At 42.0% G+C, this 19,827-nt stretch overlaps 1 protein-coding gene across 1 annotated transcript in view; it reads left to right on the top strand.

Annotated features, from left to right (window-relative positions):
• CACHD1 (cache domain containing 1) overlaps positions 1 to 15,224 on the top strand; it is a 185,410-nt gene extending 170,186 nt beyond the window's left edge. Inside the window, exons 21-27 of the mRNA XM_073357445.1 lie at positions 760 to 846; positions 1,069 to 1,185; positions 3,076 to 3,227; positions 3,429 to 3,590; positions 4,628 to 4,705; positions 6,263 to 6,364; positions 13,586 to 15,224. Coding sequence (XP_073213546.1) covers positions 760 to 846; positions 1,069 to 1,185; positions 3,076 to 3,227; positions 3,429 to 3,590; positions 4,628 to 4,705; positions 6,263 to 6,364; positions 13,586 to 13,824 — 937 coding nt within the window. The 3' untranslated portion in view covers positions 13,825 to 15,224. The remainder of the gene's footprint in view (positions 1 to 759; positions 847 to 1,068; positions 1,186 to 3,075; positions 3,228 to 3,428; positions 3,591 to 4,627; positions 4,706 to 6,262; positions 6,365 to 13,585) is intronic.
• Positions 15,225 to 19,827: the final 4,603 nt, after the last annotated feature.

The following is a 19,827-nucleotide window of genomic DNA, read 5'->3' as shown; positions in this document are numbered from 1 at the left end:
GCATGTGAATCACTTAGCTTGCGAATGGGAGTGCTCATCTGGGGCAAAGTTATTCCCAGGTCTGAGTGTCTGCAGAGACCAGACCTTCTTTACAGCCCATTAACACTTGCCTTTGGAATATGATGGAATATGTGGAATATGATGGGTTGTCACACAGGTGCCAAGCTTATTGCCTTCACACCCTGTCCCTGCAAATACAATAAAAACGTGATACAGCTGCACAGGAGGGAAGGAGCTTTGGGTGGGACCACCCTGAAGAGGTATGGGGTGAAGGAGGAAGAAGAGATTTCTCTGCTGCTTCACATTCAGGGGCTTGGGAAATGTGGCAAGGAGAGGGCTAGTAGCTCCACAGGCCCATTGGAGGTATGCCTCTTATCTGCAACTCAGAATAGGAGCCAGAGGAATTGTTCCACCTGGGGGTGGGAGGGTTCCTTTCTCCCAGCTGAGTTCCTAATGCTCAGCCTGACTATGAGTTCCTAATGACTCAGCTGTAGCAACCTGCATGGAACTTGGAGGGAAGAGCCCAGGTTGCTGGAGGGTAGGTTGTGGAGAAGGCACTAGTGCACACGAGGCCAGTATGTTAGCTGAAGTTTCAATGTCTTGGTAAATAAACAGTTCTCTTAATAAAGAGCCAGTTTAGTCTTACAAATCGGGTGTCTTTTCAGTACATGGTATGTGAAACACTGGCTCTATGCTGGGATTAGGATTTGGACTTCAGTTTATATTGATGCAACTGGCCATTTTTTCTTTTTTCTAAAGAATGGAACAAAATGAATGTGAATGCCCTTGTGAATGCCCTCTAGAGGTCAATGAATGTACTGGCAACCTCACCAATGCAGAAAGCAGGTGAGAACAAGTATCTCTAAAACTCGAGTAACATTGTTATTGTGAGTATTACATGTTATAACCCTTGAATATGGTCTACTTTCTCATGCTACCATATATACAATGCCCGGTAGAATGGAGTGATTAAACAGTTGGATTATACTTAGCAAAGTTTAATTTTCTTGATTGGCTATACTGGAATTCTTTTTTGTGACATGATCTCAATTGTTTTCCCCAATGTAGGAATCCTAGTTGTGAAGTCCACCAGGAACCGATGACATTCACAGCAATTGATCCTAGCCTACAGGATGCTCTTCCGCAATGTATTAACACGCGGTGTAATCAGAGGCTGGAGAGTGGGTAAAGTACAGTGTTTTCCCTCTCTGAAAATACGTGCAGGGCTTGAAATTATTAGGAGCTGTTATTTATTCTAATACAGACATATCTTCCCTTGACATTAAATAAATGAAGTGCTATAAAATTGTAGCCTCATACCATGATGCTGCCATGCAGTAAACTTGAGACCTCAGGATTCCCATTTGAGTCACCTAATGCCATTAATAGCAGACAGAGAACCATATTTTCCCTCAGTCACACCCTTTCTTGACTACATTGAAGTCAATGGAATGCACCAGTGTAAGTGAGAGGAGAAATGAGCCGTAGAAAGGACAGTGAATTCCACCTCTCATCTAGAGAGGAAAGTGCCACAATATTTGCCTACACTTTTTGAAAAGCAGATGACCTTTAAGGTAAAGAGTGGTCATAGAAAGATTGGGAGTAGGCACTGCGTAACCAAGGATTTCTGTCAGCAAAAAATAAACTGTATGTCACCTAAACTGTGATATGAGTATAGTAGGCTTTGTGGCTCAGGTCATGACTAGCAAAGATCAGGGCCAGATTCTCTGAGGCAGTCAGTTTTGTGGAGTGTGGCAGAGCTGGTGGAATGGTAGGGAGCCAGTTATAGCTCACTGATTCTTTGCCCCGACACTGGTTAGAGCATTTGAAGAGGGAGAGACATGATCCAGACGGGGATTCCTTCATGCTGAGAGAGTCTCCAGCCAAGGAGTTATGGGCGGTCTGCTCTCCCTTAGTATTGCCTGAGTGGTGCAGAAAGAGGAGAGCAGGCCAGTGCATTTGGCCCTTTATGACAAAGCTGCTCTTTCCTCATCTGATTCACCTTGTGTAACTTAAACCCTTATAAAAAGAAAAGGAGGACTTGTGGCACCTTAGAGACTAGCAAATTTATTTGAGCATGAGCTTTCATGAGCTACAGCTCACTTCATCGGATGCATTCAGTGGAAAATACAGTGGGGAGATTTATATACACAGAGAACATGAAACAATGGGTGTTACCATTGAAGTGTTCACATCAGCCACACTATCAGAGGCTCGTTCACCTGCACATCTACCAATATGATATATGCCATCATGTGCCAGCAATGCCCCTCTGCCATGTACATTGGTCAAACCGAATAGTCTCTACGTAAAAGAATAAATGGACACAAATCAGATGTCAAGAATTATAACATTCAAAAACCAGTCAGAGAACACTTCAATCTCTTTGGTCGCTCGATTACAGACCTAAAAGTGGCAGTTCTTCAACAAAAAAACTTCGAAAACAGACTCCAACAAGACCCCACTCCCGCTGTTCCTCAGATGTTCTTGTCAACTGCTGGAAATGGCCCACCTTGATTATCACTACAAAAGGTTTCACCACCACCACCCACCCCACCCCCCGCTCTCCTGCTGGTAATAGCTCACCTTACCTGATCACTCTCCTTACAGGATGCATCTGATGAAGTGAGCTGTAGCTCACGAAAGCTCATGCTCAGATAAATTGGTTAGTCTCTAAGGTGCCACAAGTCCTCCTTTTCTTTCTCCTTACAGTGTGTATGGTAACACCCATTGTTTCATGTTCTCTGGGTATATAAAATCTCTGCACTGTATTTTCCACTGAATGCATCTGATGAAGTGAGCTGAAGCTCACGAAAGCTTATGCTCAAATAAATTTGTTAGTCTCTAAGGTGTCACAAGTCCTCCTTTTCTTTTTGCGGATACAGACTAACATGGCTGCTACTCTGAAACCTGTCATTAAACCCTTATGACATTTCTGTAGCCAAGCATCAGAGCTGTGAGGCTTTATGGACAATTTTGGTTCCAAGTTGTCTAGTGACTATAAATATACTGAGATACACCCAACCAAAAATGATTTTCTCTAAGGTAAAGCCAGCCTTTTTTCTTCATTTCCAGGGATTGCTTTGGCGTGTTGGACTGTGAGTGGTGTATGGTGGACAGCGATGGAAAGACCCATCTGGATAAATCCTACTGCGCGCCTCAGAAGGAATGCTTTGGTGGCATTGTGGGAGCTAAAAGCCCTTACGTGGATGACATGGGTGCGATAGGTAATTCTGAAATCCTTTTATTGAGGATACATATTTAACTGTTAAACTGCCAGTATTTTGTTATATACACCATCAATGTAGGTGCACAAAAGTCATGTACTGAAGCCTTGAGTTTATTTTAATGTTATAGAAATGCTGATTTAAACCTTTTTGCAAGATATTTATGCTCTGGTTTTTTTATTGGTTTTCGGGTTTTTTAAGGAGATGAGGTGGTCACTTTGAACATGATAAAAAGTGCTCCCGTTGGTCCTGTAGCTGGAGGTATTATGGGATGCATCATGGTGCTCGTTCTGGCAGTATACGCGTATCGTCACCAGATCCACCGGAGGAGTCACCAGCACATGTCACCTCTTGCTGCACAGGGTGAGCTGATAACTCATGAGGGAGATATTAGCAGTGAGGATAAAAATTTAGCTGTTTTGTACATTCTTCTGCCTAGTTTCAAAGATCATTTTTTGGTTTATCCCTTGGGAATCCTTTATTCTTGCTTCTCTTCTGATCCCCATTTTATCTCCCACTCCCCTCCTTATGTAAATGATGTATTTACTGTCCAACCTACTTGTGTGCTACTGTCCGCTGTTGGGTACACAGCTAGACTTGCTGCCTCCTTGGGAAGACCTGGACAGAAAATGCTAGGGCAAGTCTCAGGATGCTGTGGATATGACTTTCCTCGAGCTAAAGCAGTAAACCCAGCTTAATACCGGTCCTGTCACTTCTGAATAGTAGGTTGTTTTCTAGCAAGTAATAGGCGCTGTTGCCAGCGGTTTATTACAATTATAATGTTCAAAATGCCTCCGTCGGGGCTGCTTTTTGGTTGTATCTTTTTCTCCCTGGCTCCTCACTTGCACTCTGAGAGAAATTCATCATTGTGGCATCTTTTACTTACAAAAGGAAGGGAAGAAGAGCAAAATTATGAATATTATTATTATTTGTAATACACGAATACTAAAAAAAGCTCCAGCTGAAACTGGGGCTCTGTTGTACTAGACACTGTATCAAGGCATTCAGGTTTGCAATCTAAGTAGTCAACCACACAAAGTGTGGTAGGGGAGATAGAGGCATGAGGAGGGGAAGTGATTTGCCCAAGTCTCAGAGCTGAGAATAAAACCCAGGTCTCCTGACTCCCTGTCCAGTGCCTTATCCACTGGACCATACTGACTCAGTCTGAGCCTGTTCTCTAAACTTTCTGCATCGCTCAAGTCTTACACATACAGTTCCTTTCAAGGATACCGGCATATCCTCTTCCTGGTACGTCTAGTCCCCAACTGGCCCCAAAGCATAGTACTCCAGCACAATAACGCAGAGTGCTTCCACCACTCCACCAGGCTGAGAGTCGTTAATGAGTTGATCCAAAATTTTTCTCTTAACAGTTACATTTTTCTGTTTGTAATGGTGTGTAGAAATGTCAGTGCGTATGTCCAACCTGGAGAATGATAGGGATGAGAGAGATGATGACAGCCATGAAGACAGAGGAATCAGTAAGTGCTGAGCTGTGTCACTGTAAAATATGCCAGTATTAGGCTTAAGATTTGGTGAGCTTCTTGCTTTGGCTTGCTTTAATATTAAAAATATGTGGAGGGTTTTTCTTTTCTCTTAACACCTTGATATAACAGTGTGACCTTTGCTCTACAAAATAACAGGGCCAAAGGATTAACTGACTTAGTTTGTAACCCTTCGTGTCCTTCAGTCTCACCCCAAAAAATTATTCTTAGTTTTGGGCCATATAGTGCCCACTAACGTGCAGTGGGAGCTTGCCTATTCTGCCACATATTACAGCGTGGCAAGCTCTCAGAGAATCAGAGAAGATTAGGGCTGGAAGATTGCTCAAAGCAGGACTAACCCCAATGAGATCATCCCAGACAGGGCTTTGTCAAGCTGGGCCTTAAAAACCCCTAAGAATGGAGATTCCACCACCTCCCTAGGTAACCCATTCCAGTGCTTCACCACCCTCCTAGTGAAATAGTGTTTCCTAATATCCAATCTAAACCTCCCCCACTGCAACTTGAGACCATTACTCCTTGTTCTGTCCTCTGCCACCACTGAGAACAGCCGAGCTCCGTCCTCCTTGGAACCCCCCTTCAGGCAGTTGAAGGCTGGTGTCAAATCCCCCCTCACTGTTCTCTTCTGCAGACTAAACAATCCCAGTTCCCTCAGCCACTCCTCACAGGTCATGTGCTCCAGCCCCCGAATCATTTTCGTTGCCCTCCGCTGGACTCTCTTCATTTTGTCCACATCCTTTCTGTAGTGGGGCGCCCCCTGTGTGGCCCAACCAGCTCTGGGAATGGCTCTTAGAGAGCGGAGGGACTGCAGTTCTGACTGCATGGGGGTGTAAGCTCCTGCCCGTGAGCAGCCTTGGAAGGGGCAGGCACAATCTGGCCTTTTAATTCCTAGCGTCAGTTCAACAAGAGAGTTAAATGAAAAATCAGTAAATCCTGCTTGCACTTAATTCTTTGCCATTCAGTTATGACTGTAATATTGTGTATAATAATTCTATTGTATAGTGATGGGCCCAAGGCCTCTGGATTTTGGGAGAGGTCAGAATTTCCCATGTGGCCCTCTCTTTAAAATGGGCTGAATCAAAATCCCAGATCTGAACAACGTCAAAGGTTCAAAAACCAGAGCTGGATCTGAGTTCTGCAGCTTGTATCCATTGATACTAATATAGCTCATGTCAGTAAGTCTTGCTTTTCAGTTTAAATGTTGAGCAGGCTTTAGATGCCTCCGAGGTCTCAGTGTTCTGGCATTGCTACAGGGAACCTTCATAACTTTCATTAATCAAAGCAGACAGTGGGGTAAATCAGAGTTATATTCATTCTGCTCTCAGCACTGGACGAGGACATGCACTTCTCAGCAAACCTTTGTCCCATCATTTCTGTGATGTGGAAGCTCGTAATCCCTATAAGAATTTCATAGCAGCCTCTGAAAGAAGTAGTTTATAAAACATGTCTGATTCCTTGTTATTGAATTGCTCCATTAATATAACTTAGTAAAAACACTCTGTTTTAAAACAAACCCTGCTCTCTTTTCTTTCCTAGTCAGCAACACACGGTTTATAGCAGCTGTAATTGAGCGGCACGCACATAGTCCAGAACGTAGACGTCGGTACTGGGGGCGATCAGGAACAGAGAGCGATCACGGTAAGACCTTTAAACTCCTAATGACTCTGCATTCTCAGCTTGTTTGGCAACATAGGAGATAATGCCAGACCCAAAAAAAAAAAATCTTTGCTCCTTATTGCTTCATAGTTAAACAATTTTGACACCTCTGAATGCATGACACCGTCCAGCAATGAAGCTATTTTTGTGAGAGCAGTGTTATAACACGAGCTCTTTAGCTTAATGCCCCATCCTCTGCCTGGATTGCACCACCTCTAGAATGGCCCCCACTGGTACCGCCGTCCCGAGCTCCTCACAAGACCCAGGACCCTCCCAACACCGGTGAAGTCCAACCACTGCCGGATACCATCTTCGGCTCCGGCAGCCCAAACAGATAGAATCTGTCTTACTCATGGGAGATCCGGATCCATGGCTGCGCTACAAGACATTTTTACTTTTCCCGGATCCAGAATCCCCCACTCCATCGGGACCTTCCGTCCCCAGAGAACTCATCTCCCCTGAAAGATCTGCCTGCAGTGCTGAGCCTATCATCCCCACCACGTATTACATACGTGTCTCTGGCAGCACCAATGTTGCCATCGTTGGAACCCAGGCAACCTTTTCTTCCTTGGGGGATTCAGACCCACCGGAAGAACTGCCTCTCCCATACTGCTCTTACTCATTTCCCAAAAGACTTGCACGACCCTGGGAACAGCCACCGCCACATCTGCCTCTGAGTCATTGGCATGGGACCTCCACGAGCACACATCGATCCCTCCAACTGGCCATATTATCAAGCACTATTGGCTAAATTTATTATAATTTATTATAATATAATAATAATCATCTGGACCCATGGAAAAGAGCCCTTGAGGAATTCCACCATGATTTCAACAATTTCCATCCCACCATCAACCTCAGCCTGGTCCAGTCCACACAAGAGATCCACTTCCTGGACACTACAGTGCTAATAAACGATGGTCACATAAACACCACCCTATACCGGAAACCTACTGACCGCTATACTTACCTACATGCCTCCAGCTTCCATCGAGACACACCACATGATCCATTGTCTACAGCCCAAGCTCTAAGATACAACCACATTTGCTCCAATCCCTCAGACAGAGACAAGCACCAACAGGATCTCTATCAAGCATTCTTAAAACTACAATACCCACCTGCTGAAGTGAAAAAACAGATTGACAGAGCCAGAAGAGTACCCAGAAGTAACCTACTACAGGACAGGCCCAACAAAGAAAATAACAGAACGCCAATAGCTGTCACCTTCAGCCCCCAACTAAAACCTCTCCAGCGCATCATCAAAGATCTACAGCCTATCCTGAAAAATGATCCGTCACTCTCACAGATCCTGGGAGACAGACCAGTCCTCGGTTACAGACAGCCCCCCAACCTGAAGCAAATACTCTCCAGCAACCACACGCCACGCAACAAAAACACTAACCCAGGAACCTATCCTTGCAACAAAGCCCAATGCCAACTCTGTCCACATATTTATTCAGGTGACACCATCATAGGACCTAATCACATTAGCCACGCCATCAGGGATTCATTCACCTGCACATCTACCAAAGTGGTATATGCCATCATGTGCCAGCAATGCCCCTCTGCCATGTACATTGGCCAAACCAGACAGTCTCTACGGAAAAGAATAAATGGACACAAATCTGACATCAGGTATCATAACATTAAAAAGCCAGTCGGAGAACACTTCAACCTCTTTGGCCACTCAGTAAAAGACTTAAGGTGGCAATTTTGCAACAGAAAAGCTTCAAAAACAGACTCCAGCGAGAAACTGCTGAGCTTGAATTAATATGCAAACTAGATACCATTAACTTGAGTTTAATAGAGACAGGAAGTGGCTGGGTCATTACACATATTGAATCTATTTCCCCATGTTAAGTATCCTCACAAGTATCCTGACAAGTATTCTTGTCAACTGTCTAAATGGGCCATCTTGATTATCACTACGAAAGTTTTTTTCTCCAGCTGATAATAGCTCATCTTAATTAATTAGCCTCTTACAGTTTGTATGGCAACTTCCGCCTTCTCTGTATGTGTGTATATATCTTCTTACTATATGTTCCATTCTATGCATCCAGTGAAGTGGTCTGTAGCCCACGAAAGTTTATGCTCTCATAAATTTGTTAGTCTCTAAGGTGCCACAAGTACTCCTGTTCTTTTTATTGGCTAAATACGATTTCCTCAGTTAAGCTGTTTGAGGAGTTCACCAGCAGTCAGTACCCATTTCCAAGCTCTCATTGAGGAAGGTAAATTAATAGCCACAACTGCATTCTTGGAGGGGAAGCAGGAGGCTCAGGAGGAGGATACTAGTCCATTCTTCAGGATTCCCCAAAGAGATCCAGAACACCCTGTACCCATCCCTTCAGGGACCACTCTCATGAGAGTATTCTCACCCAAGATGTGAGCTCTTTACTGCAATGAGGGGCAATAGCACAAGTTACTCCACCACAATATCATGGAGATCCAAGACTCTCAACACAAGCTTTTGAACATCCTTCATACTTCAGCACCCACAAGAGCTGGCTAGAATGATGTGGCACACACCCACCACTTGTGCTCCTACACTCAAGGGTGTGGAGAGACACTATTGTGTACCAGCTAAAGGCTCAGAATTTCTATTTTCCCACCCACCTCCCAATTCTGTGGTGGTTCAGGCTGCTTCCAAAAGATCCAAGCAGCAAAATCCTAGATCTATGCCACTAGTTAAAAAGGAAAATACTTAGACCCATAGGCGCCAACTACATGGGGGCTCAGGGGCTCAAGTACCCATGGAAAAAAATAGGGGGTGCTCAGCACCCACCAGCCATACTGGTTCTGGCCCCCAGGGCTGACTGCCAATCAGCTGTTCAGCAGGTGGGATGCGCTGGGGAAGGGGGGACAGAGAGGAGGGAGTAACAAGCAAGGAGAGCAGGGCCTCGGGGGAGGGGGCAGAGCGAGGTTGGGAAGAGGTGGAGCGAGAGCGGGGCCTCAGGGAAGGGGACAGAGTGGGAACAAGAAGAGGTGGAATGAGGGCAGGGCCTTGGGGGAAGAGCTGGAGAGATGGTGAGGCCTCAGGGGAGGGGTGGAGCTCCCACCAGGAAAAATACAAGTCAGTGCCTGTGCTTAGACTTACTGGGGAGGGGTTTTCTCATCGTCCAGTTTACAATTCAAGATAGCCAATTATCAAGCGCTATTGGCTAAATATGATTTCCTCATTTATGCTGTTTGAGGAATTCACCAGCAGTCTCCCACAGTAGGACTCTACCCCTTTCCAAGCTCTCACTGAGGAAGATAAATTAATAGCCAGAACTGCATTTGCTGTGGCTGATACTTCCTCTAGGGTCTTGGCTACGGTCATCATTATGCAAAGAGAGCCCTGACTCCATTCTTCAGGATTCCCCAGGGAGGTCCAGAACACCACTGAGAACCTCCCCTATGTTGAATCCCACCTCTTGAAGATGGACAATTCCCTACACACCCTCAAGGATTCTAGGGCCACCCTTCAATCACTGGGCATTTATACACCGGCCCCCAAAAGGAAGTTTCATCACCAGTCAACCACACCGCAGTATAGGTACCAACACTTTCACCACTGAAGGCCATCCAAACAATCAGGTAAAAAACAAAAGGTTCAAAGGTCCCTCTTTCCCATGCCTCCTGCTACTGCCTCGACATTTCAATCTCAGCCCCCAGCCAGGAGATATTTTTGATGCGAGCTCGACATCCGTGAACCAATAAGCTTAACACCTCATAACTGCCCTACTCCATTTGGGGGTCGTCTAGCACTCTTTTTTGACACCTGGAGTATGATAGACAAGTGGGTGCTGAACATCATCCACTATGGCAATACAATCAAGTTTGTGATGCAACCTCCTCCAAAACCCCCATACCCATCCCTTTGGGGACCACTCTCATGACAGTATTCTCACCCAAGAGATGAGCTCTTTACTGTAGTGAGGGGCAACAGAATGTGTTCCTCCACCACAATATCATGGAATGGGATTTTACTGTACCTGCTTCTTCATACCCAACCACAAGGGCGGATGGAGACCAATCCTCAATCTCTGTCATCTCAGTTGCTTCATCCACAAACTCAGATTTCGCATGGTCATGTTGGCAGCGATAATTTCATCATTAGATAAAGGCACATGGTTCATGACTCTCGATGTGAAAGACTCGTACTTTGACATAGACATTCGTCCCTCCCACAGACACTTTCTCAGATTTATGGTGGGATCCGACCATTTGCAATACAGAGTGCTACCATTCAGTATTCACAGGTATTTTCAGTGGTGGCTGCTCATATCAGACATAATGGCCTACGTTTTTTCCTGTACCTCGACAACTGGCTGCTCACCGCCATATCCCGCCAAGAGGCCTACGCATCTATTTCTGTGATCCTCCTCACCTCTCTGGAAGTCAGTGTAAACATCGAAAAGTCTGTGTTCACCCCCACACAGTCTGTGGACTTCATTGAGGCAACTTTGAACTCTATCACTCTGAGGCTTACCTGCCCACAGACAGGTTCCAGATTATGAACGAGATCATTAGCTCACGTTATGAGCAATCCTCAAGTGACGACCAAGGCATGCCTGTCCATACTTGGCCACATGGCCTCATGCCCATAGATCACTCCATTCATGAGACTCAACCTTCAAGCAAGTTATCTTCAAGCAAGGCTACAGTCAGTGTGCTCACCAAGTCATCTATGAACCTTCCCTTCACAGTTCCCACCAAGGTACTGTCCTTCCCTCCAGTGGTGGACAAACCCTTATCATGTATGTGTGGGTGTCCCCCCTCTTCTCCAGACCAAAGCTGCCATTACCATTGCATCCCGACTAGGCCGGAAAGCTTATGTGAACAACCACACCACCACACAAGGGACATGAACACCTCAAGAGTCCAGGGTGTGTACACTGATGTCCTGAAACTTTGGGCAGTAAGGAAAGCATGTGAGTTCTTTCTCCCATTTATCCACTCTTACTACATCCTGATAATGTCGGACAACACTGCAACTGTATTCTATATCAACAAGCAAGGGGGAGCGAAATCGCCTCAGTTGGAAGCACAAAGCGAGCCAGGACATTTGCACGGACCAACAGCACTGCTGTCAAAACTCTCCGACCCTGGGCGTGTGGTGCGGATATGTAACCTCACAGTGGAATACAGGTAGGGACCACACATCTCAAGAATCTCCAGTTACAGGTAAGTAACCTCCTCTTTTAGATATCCATAGCTTCATCACAGATAGGAGAGATGAGACTTCCCCATCATCATATCCTTTCCTGGTTTCTCTCAGTCATAGGGACACTATGACTCAGATTGTGAAAAGTAACTAGTGATTTCAGGTGCCCAAGGTGAGACATCTTTAGAGAACCCTGATTTTCAAAGGTGAATTTGAGAAGGCAAAAATTGAGGCAGCCAAAATCACTAGCCACTTTTCACTACTCTTGGCCAGTATCTTCTCAGAGAGGGAATTCAACAATCATAAAAACTACCGATCGTACAGATAACAAAAATAGTGTGCTCTTTGGAATGGGAGGGGTTGCCTGGGAGTAGAATACAGTTGCTTATTGGGCCAGGGAACGAGGCACTCTCCAGCAGGGTTATGCACCTTCATATATGTTGTGCACCTTCATATATGTGAAAGATTTGCAATTTAACACTTGAGTCACCTCAGGTGCCTCATACAATTCAGTATCCCTTCTCTCAAAGAAATGAGAGAGTTTTTTTATGTAGAAGAAATGCAAGACCAGAAAACAGCTGGACAGAGGTTGCTAGACCACACAGCAAATACCTGGTGAAATCAATAGAATTAAACTGTATATTTTAACAGTCCTGTAACCAGTCTTGCAACTAATTTACGTTAGTCTCAAGACCCTAAAACAGTTGAAAGGTAACAAAACATAAGCCCTTATTTAGCAGAGAACAAAATGTTCTATTTTTTGTGGGTTTTGTTTTCAGAGCTGTAATACTGTTCTCATAGTTACAGCACATAAAGTAAGTTCAGGAAATGCCATGACCAAACTGAAATTCACTTTTGGTATTCTAGATTAAACTAGCTACGTGATATGAAAGCCTTTTTAGGAGTTAGGTGATATAAGATGTATTTTGATTATCTTCCTTTCTTGGTAGACCAAATTAATATTCTTGTCAGATATCCAGCCTGATCAGTTGCAAAGGATGCGGTTTCTTGAACACAGGCGTACCAGGCTGCTTTGAGGGTTTTGCAGTAGATCTGCTGTGGCACTTGTCTGAGATCAGGCAAGATTTCAAGTAGCTGGTAGGCTGGGTACATTGTGATACTCAGAGTATTTCCCTGTCTCCCTGCTGTAGTCATTTAATTTCATGAGATTTTAGCCAGAAAAGGGTTTGCAGGATTTGGCTCGATTAATCCATTTGAAGTACTTTCTTATAGATTCACTAGATCTAACTCCTCAACACAGTGTGTTTTATATATATATATGTATATATTTTGTTACAAAACATGTCTACTCAGCTGTCTACAAGCAGATTGGTTTGGCTGTCACAAATCTGAGCAGAGCAGCTCATAGGTAGGTACTGATGGATGCTTGCAGTATATTCAGCAGAATATTAATATTCTGTCACTTCTGAAACTTTAAGAAAAGTTCTGTAATATTTTTTACAAAAATTTCAGAACTTTGAAAATAGAACACTTTCATCTGCAAGGACCTTTTTCATTTTAAATGTATATATATATCATTTTAAAAAATCATACAGCAATAATGTGAAGTATTTACAGTTAGAATAGTTGATGGCTTTTCTAAGGAAGTTTTAGTTTATTAGGAATGGGAATAATGTACAATTTAAAGAGTATAGCTCAAAATTTGACCTAGTTTTTGTTCCTTATCTATTTGCAAAGTCCAAATAATTTTCAAGGCTTTTGCCTCCAAAACCATACTTCTTCTTTATTGTGTATCTTTAAATAAATGCCAGTAGGTAGGTAGGTTTGTTTGTTTGGTAGGGAACCAGATATTTCAAAGTGAAGCTGCCAAGAGGCTATTTAAAAGCAGGGGAGAAGAGGGAGGAAGGAACTATTTTAAAACTGTACAAGATTGTCTACTGTGTGTCTTTATTTGAAAACTGTTTGTTGGGCCCTATTCTGTAAATTACTGAGTTCCTCCATTGATTTCAATGGGTTTTGGGGTATTCAGCACCTTGAAATGTTGGGCCTTTTGCCCTAGACTATCTGTTCTTTTGTGTTGTTTTGTGTTCTAGGCTATAGCACTATGAGTCCTCAGGAAGACAGTGAAAATCCTCCATGCAATAATGATCCACTATCAGCTGGTGTTGATGTTGGAAACCACGATGAAGATTTAGATCTTGATACCCCACCTCAAACAGCTGCACTCTTGAGTCACAAGTTTCACCACTACAGGTTGCACCATCCAACTCTTCATCACAGCCACCACTTACAGGCGGCAGTCACAGTGCACACTGTGGATGCGGAATGCTAATAGACTTTATTCTTTGGGAAAAGATGACAAAAGAAATGCAGTTCGTTAGCAACGATCCATACAGCAATGGGGAGCTTTGTGGTTGTGCTTTTACCAGGAGTGGTTTAACTACCTTCCTAAAGAAGCTGTTACACGCACACAACCTTTACATTTACAAAATGTAACGTTGGCTCTGGAATGGAGGGAAAATGAGCATGATGAATGGACCTGCCATAACATTTTAATAAAATGCAGCAGGAGGCCTGTTAATCCTCCAAACACAGGGATAAAAGTTTATACAGTAACTGAAACTTTAGGAACCCTGTTAAGCTGAGCCAAGAGAAGGGAGAGCTCAAAGAAGATGAAGATGTTTTACTTTTCTTAACTGGAAGAGTATAAATCTGTGCAGCCAGAGACAAAAAAGGTGCTGGATACAGAAATGGGTTTTTTGAGGTTTCCGTTTGTTTTTTAGAAAGTACATTGCTCTTACAATTGCTGTGTGGGACCTGGGACAGTGCATCTCAAGATTTTTAAGTAAAGGATTATTTTTCTACTATTTATTGAACTTGAAACATTCATGAACTTTGGGGGGAGGGGAAAACACATTAGTGACTATTGACAAGGACAGCATACATTCTGTGCGATGGTGAAGTCATTCTTCCAAGGAAGGTGTCTGTTTCTTATTAGCTGATATTCATCCACAGCCCCACTTTGCAAAAAGAGAAAATGAAGAATCACTCTCTGATTTGTTTACATGTTTTCTAGCCACAGTCGTTTTGTGTAAACTTTACCACCTGATTTGTAATAGGCTGGGTGTTTTTAAATTTGCAAAAGGGGAGAATCCTCTGCTTCCCTACCAAAGCACTAAGTATTCTCCCTGTCTTTACACCTCTGACCACCCTTAAAGACCCTCAGGATCTGGCACAGGATTCCTTTCACTGTAATAATACAGTATTTGAACTGTATTAACAATCAGAGAATTCAAAAATGAAATACATCCCGTTTCTCTGTTTCCTTAGACCATTGGCAAAACCAGAAGGTGGTAAAACACATTGTAAAATTCAGGTTGTTACAGAAGGTTTCTGTTGAAATCGTAATTATAAGCTGCTGCTGTTTATCTGGAATTTAATACTGCTTTGTGATTCATGCAGGGATTAATCAAGTCTCTCTAATACAACATGGGGCATCGTAATTTTAAATTAGTTTTAAATCACAGTGTTGTATTTTAGATTCACATTGTGTGATTAAAATGTTATAAAAACATTCTTGCACTGTGCATATGATAAACATCCATTTATGTAGGTTTTTTTTTAAAGATTTCTGAATACTGTTTTAACAAATAGGGTACTTAATACTGTATTATGTAAAAAAAATTGGTTCATAAACAGTACAGTAAAGTAAGTATACGTGTGATATCAGGATACCCCTTTATACTATGTATAAAATTTCAATCTCTAGTGAAATAAACTGTATAAAGTATAGTTCTGTGAATTACCTCTCGTTGAACTCCGATTATTCTCTTTCATTTCCCTCTCATTGTGTGGCTGAATTGGCATCTCCAAGGAAAGTTCTATGAACCCCTTGATAGTCAGGACTCATCTCTTATTTCAGTGGTTCTATCTCTAGTTCTGATGGGCTTGATTTTTACATGCAGTTTACAGTATTTGTTTTAAAAAATCTATTTTAAGAAGCCCTGTTTGTAACTACTTTGAACATTAAATCTTCTGGGAAAGTTCAAGCACAGTGCAAGCTTACCATAGCCAATAATAACAGCATATAGAAAAAATAAGGTATTGAAAACGTGGTTGTGTCTGCTTTGTTGTTTGCTGGTTTTATGGGTCTTTTGCTGAGCAGGCAGTTCCTGAAAGATCTTAAATCCTGTTCATGTTTTGAAATATTCATGCTAGAATCTTGTTTCTCTTTTTGGAGCACAGAATATCTTTGATCTTTGTGCCCAACTTACTGGGAGTTCTGAGTGAGAATCAAAGGTAATACCTGGCTCTTGGGCAATAAGCTATAGGTAACTACTCTTTTCATGTTTGCCAAGGGAAATGGAAAATATGCCATCTTAGCATTAGCATGAGGCAAAACAAAAAGCATATGTAGTTAAGAGGCAAGAAACGTTAAGCATAAAAGTGAACGTATGCGTCAGCCTTCAAAGATGGAAATTGCTGAAATAAATAAAAATTGCAAAAGATTTTGTTAATTGTTTGTACTATATATTAAGCACAATCCTGTAGTTACTCTTAGATAATTATCCAGTCCTGTAGTACCCCAAAAGGTCTCTCATTTAAGTCCACTTTAAAGTGGATTGATCTAAGTCACAAAAAGGCACTCAGTGCGAAACGAAAGTGTCCATGCAGGGGGTTAGTACAGAATAGCTATGGCACTTCAAATGCTAGCTTATGTCACACTAACTTTCCCATATAGACAAGCCCTTAGTAGAGGCTCTTGAACTAATGGAGTATACTACCTTTTTCCCCCAGTCCTTTAGTTTGAGCTATACCAGAATAATTTTCTTTATGTGTACAGTAGTATAAATGGAAATGAAGGAAAAAAATACAATTGGCCAGATCCACACCTGATGTAATTAGTATAGCTCCACTGAAGTACAGTCTGATTTACACCAGCTGAGGATGTGGCCCCTTTTCGCTATCAGAAAGAGGCCGTGTAAGTAAAGCCCTAATTAAACTAACACTACTATTTACAGAATGTAAATTTGTTAATCTCATATTTATGAGCTAGAAATCAATGTCCCATTACTCCAGTGTATTCACTGTAACTTTTTAATAGCTTCAACTGGAAATCCTATGTATAATATCTAATTATTTTATTGATGTGTGTGAATGCAGACAACATAAAGGAAAACAGATTAATAATACTTCAACCACTTAGCAGAAAGTAAATTACTAATTTTTTTAACTGATATATTTTACCTACTTGTTTTTAAGTTAAAACATTGCTCACTAATGTGGATAGGAACAGACAGCAGTGTGTTCTCAGTAGCAAGGCTTAGTTTCTGGAAGTTGCTTCTGTCAGAAATACATCTAAGCTGCATTCAGGAAGCATCGTATGACATATCTCCTTTGTCCAGGCTTTCTGCTAGTTGCTTAATCTAAAACCCCAGCAATTGGCCTTGAAGGTTGCTGAGCTGCAAGGGGTCATGGTGTGTGTATTTAGTACCTGTTTTGTTGTTTTTATTCTTAACTGTTTACAGTATGCCCAGTTCCTATGGAGAGGGACACCTGATATGTGCTTGCAATAATGAGACCAGCTGAAGCTTCTGCTATTACATAACTTGAGAAATAAGAAGAGGTGTGTTGGCAGACTATTAACTTCATTATGAGAGTTTCTAGATCTGTAGCCATCTTAAAGCCCTGAGCTGATAGGTGGTACAAGTCTGAAACAACAAGGTATCATTAGTGAGCCTGTGAATAGCTCCATATAAGCCCCTACCCTGGCAATCAAAGTAGTTGTACTGTGATTGTCATCTCTCCCAGGTGAATGGCAAAGTTCTTAGCCCTTTCTCACATGTATTCCTTCCTAGATTTACATAAGGACAAACATACTGTCAACACAGTGCCCAGTTCTTTGCCCCAACCCTTAAATCAGCCACCCTGAAAAGGGAGTAACCGTTCTCTGTTTTGACCTCTCAATTTTAGCTATTTTTAGATGCAGTTGAACACAGGACGACTGTAATTTCTGCGATACCCTTGTTTTATTGTAGAGTGCCAAACAAGGACACAGTTTCATAGTCTGCAGAATGTACAGGTGAATCAAATCCCAAATCCAAGCACTTTGGTAGCTGAAAGCTGGCCATGCCCATTCAGGGACATATGCTCTTGGCAAATCTGCTTCACTGTGAGACATTTATTGGACTGACAAAACAAAAAGTCCAGTATATACAGAGGTGCGAGTGTTTGTCTACAGGAGGATGCTTAGTGGAGTGAGAGAATGAAATAAATGTACCCAGAAAAGATGAGCTGCAGCATTTTTCTTTTTAATGAGGGTCTTGCTGCCATTCCCTCCCCAGTTAGTCAGCTGTGTTGACTGAGGTTCAAGGACCTACAGTGAACTGTGTGCTCAGATGAGTTCCCAGGAGCCTGCTGGATCTTCGCTCTAACCAATAGACCATGTGGCCTTTCATTAATTTTTACTTGCTTTGATTTCTGAAACTCTGTCAATTAAGTCAGCCTCATTACACACGTTTTCTTTTCATTCTTCCAGAAAAATGAATTTTTTAAAGCCTGTTCAGTATTAAAGATATGATGCGCTTCATTATATATGTGTTCATTGATCCTAAATGATCTTAATGCCTTCAGTAATTTTAACAGATTATGGTGTGTTGATGATTTTATGGCTATTGTGGAAGTATGGCTTTGACAAGTAACCCAGCTAGTTCACTCAGGTCAGTGAAGCTGTTTACATGTTCAGGATTTATAGCTTCACAATGGATCAAAGGAGGTTATTTTTACTTGTTGGAATTATTGCTTTGGCAATGTGATTTTGAAAGGAAAGTTGGTTATGAGTTGTCTAGAGGCATTTTATCAGGCACTTAAATCATGAAAAGTTATCTGAACCTTGCCCATTCAAAGTGAGAGAGGGAACAGAAGATAATTCATGAAGGACTCACAAAAGCAGCAGTATATGGGTGCTGATGATAGTGAGTACTAGGGTTGTAAGGTTCTGTTCAAAGAGGTGAAACAAAAATTATGGTCACAAAAGAAATTTGTTCAAATTGTTGCAAAGCTGGTGACACGTAAGAAAAATCTGATAAAAGGAAGAAAGATACTTGCTGCACAAGGCTATACTGGTGATCTGGGGAAGGAGACCCAATAATTCAAAAGCATCTGGCCTGTTGGTGGTGGTCTAAAGGCTGGAGAAGGGAGCCTGTTGCACCATGCCATACAGAAGTCCTTAAAAACATGCCTGTCTTCGTTCTTTATTTTGCATCTCATGGTGTGATGGCAGTTGAGTAATGGACTGGTCTTGCATTAGAATGTTAAACATTTCCAGCTTTATTTTAATAGATGGATTAAACTGATAACTTAAAACCATAACTATAGGTAATAAAATCAGACGTGTGCTGAAATAATTTGGCAAAAAAGAAAGTCTGTGAAATAGTTATGGTCCAAATGTATATTCTGTCTCCAGTTTTCTCTCTCAGAGAAATTTTATTTAGTTGAATTCTACTGTGAATTCCAATGGCATAATGTTGAATTTCTGTTTGAGTGTCACACAGTTTCGAGAGTTGCAAGTTCTAGTAATGAATCTACAAGATGTAATTCTTGCACAGTAATATTAACAGTTCAAAATCTGTTTATTTTAATTGCAGCCAGACTGAAAAAAATGTTTCTGAAAACATAAACCAAAGTAAGTTATTTTTGTAACCTCATCCAGAAAACCTGGATAACAGGAGAGTGGATTTTTTTTTTCCTCCTCATAAAAATAGAAAAAAATATAGAAGTCAGTCTGAGACATCAGTAAGTGTTTTTGTATCTCACAAACAGCGAAAAAATCACATTACAGTTTCTGTGGAAACCATTCCTTTTTATTATTGAAGAGCAAAATAGTTTAAACTCACATAAATTTAAAATGTCCGTGGGAAGGTTTCCGTGTTGCCAATTTTCCACATTTTAATAAGTTATTGCATTTTTTAGGGACAGAGTTATGAATTATTGTGTAATGTCCACTCTAAACTCTAATGTCTTGCAATGGTAAATTACAAGCTAGCTGTCAGACTGAACACCAATGACAGTGAGATGTATGTGACCCTCTCTCAATATGTGCCAGTTATTCAGTCACTTACTATGTGACTTGAGTGACAAGGCATTACAGAGATAGTCAGAACAAAACACATACAATTCTCAATACTTCTCTGGATTTTTGTCAAGTTCTTCTTTCCACAAAGAGCCATGTTCTCAGTTGGTGTACATGAGAGTAGTAATGGGGCTATGCTGATTTACACAACAGAGCGTCTGGCCCAGTGGTTTGATTTCACAATTTTCATGGTACTTTTCATGG

This window comes from Lepidochelys kempii, chromosome 8, assembly GCF_965140265.1.
Source record: "Lepidochelys kempii isolate rLepKem1 chromosome 8, rLepKem1.hap2, whole genome shotgun sequence".
NCBI lineage: Eukaryota > Metazoa > Chordata > Testudines > Cheloniidae > Lepidochelys > Lepidochelys kempii.
Note: the sequence above shows the minus strand (reverse complement) of the source record. Positions and strands in the feature narration are given on the sequence as shown.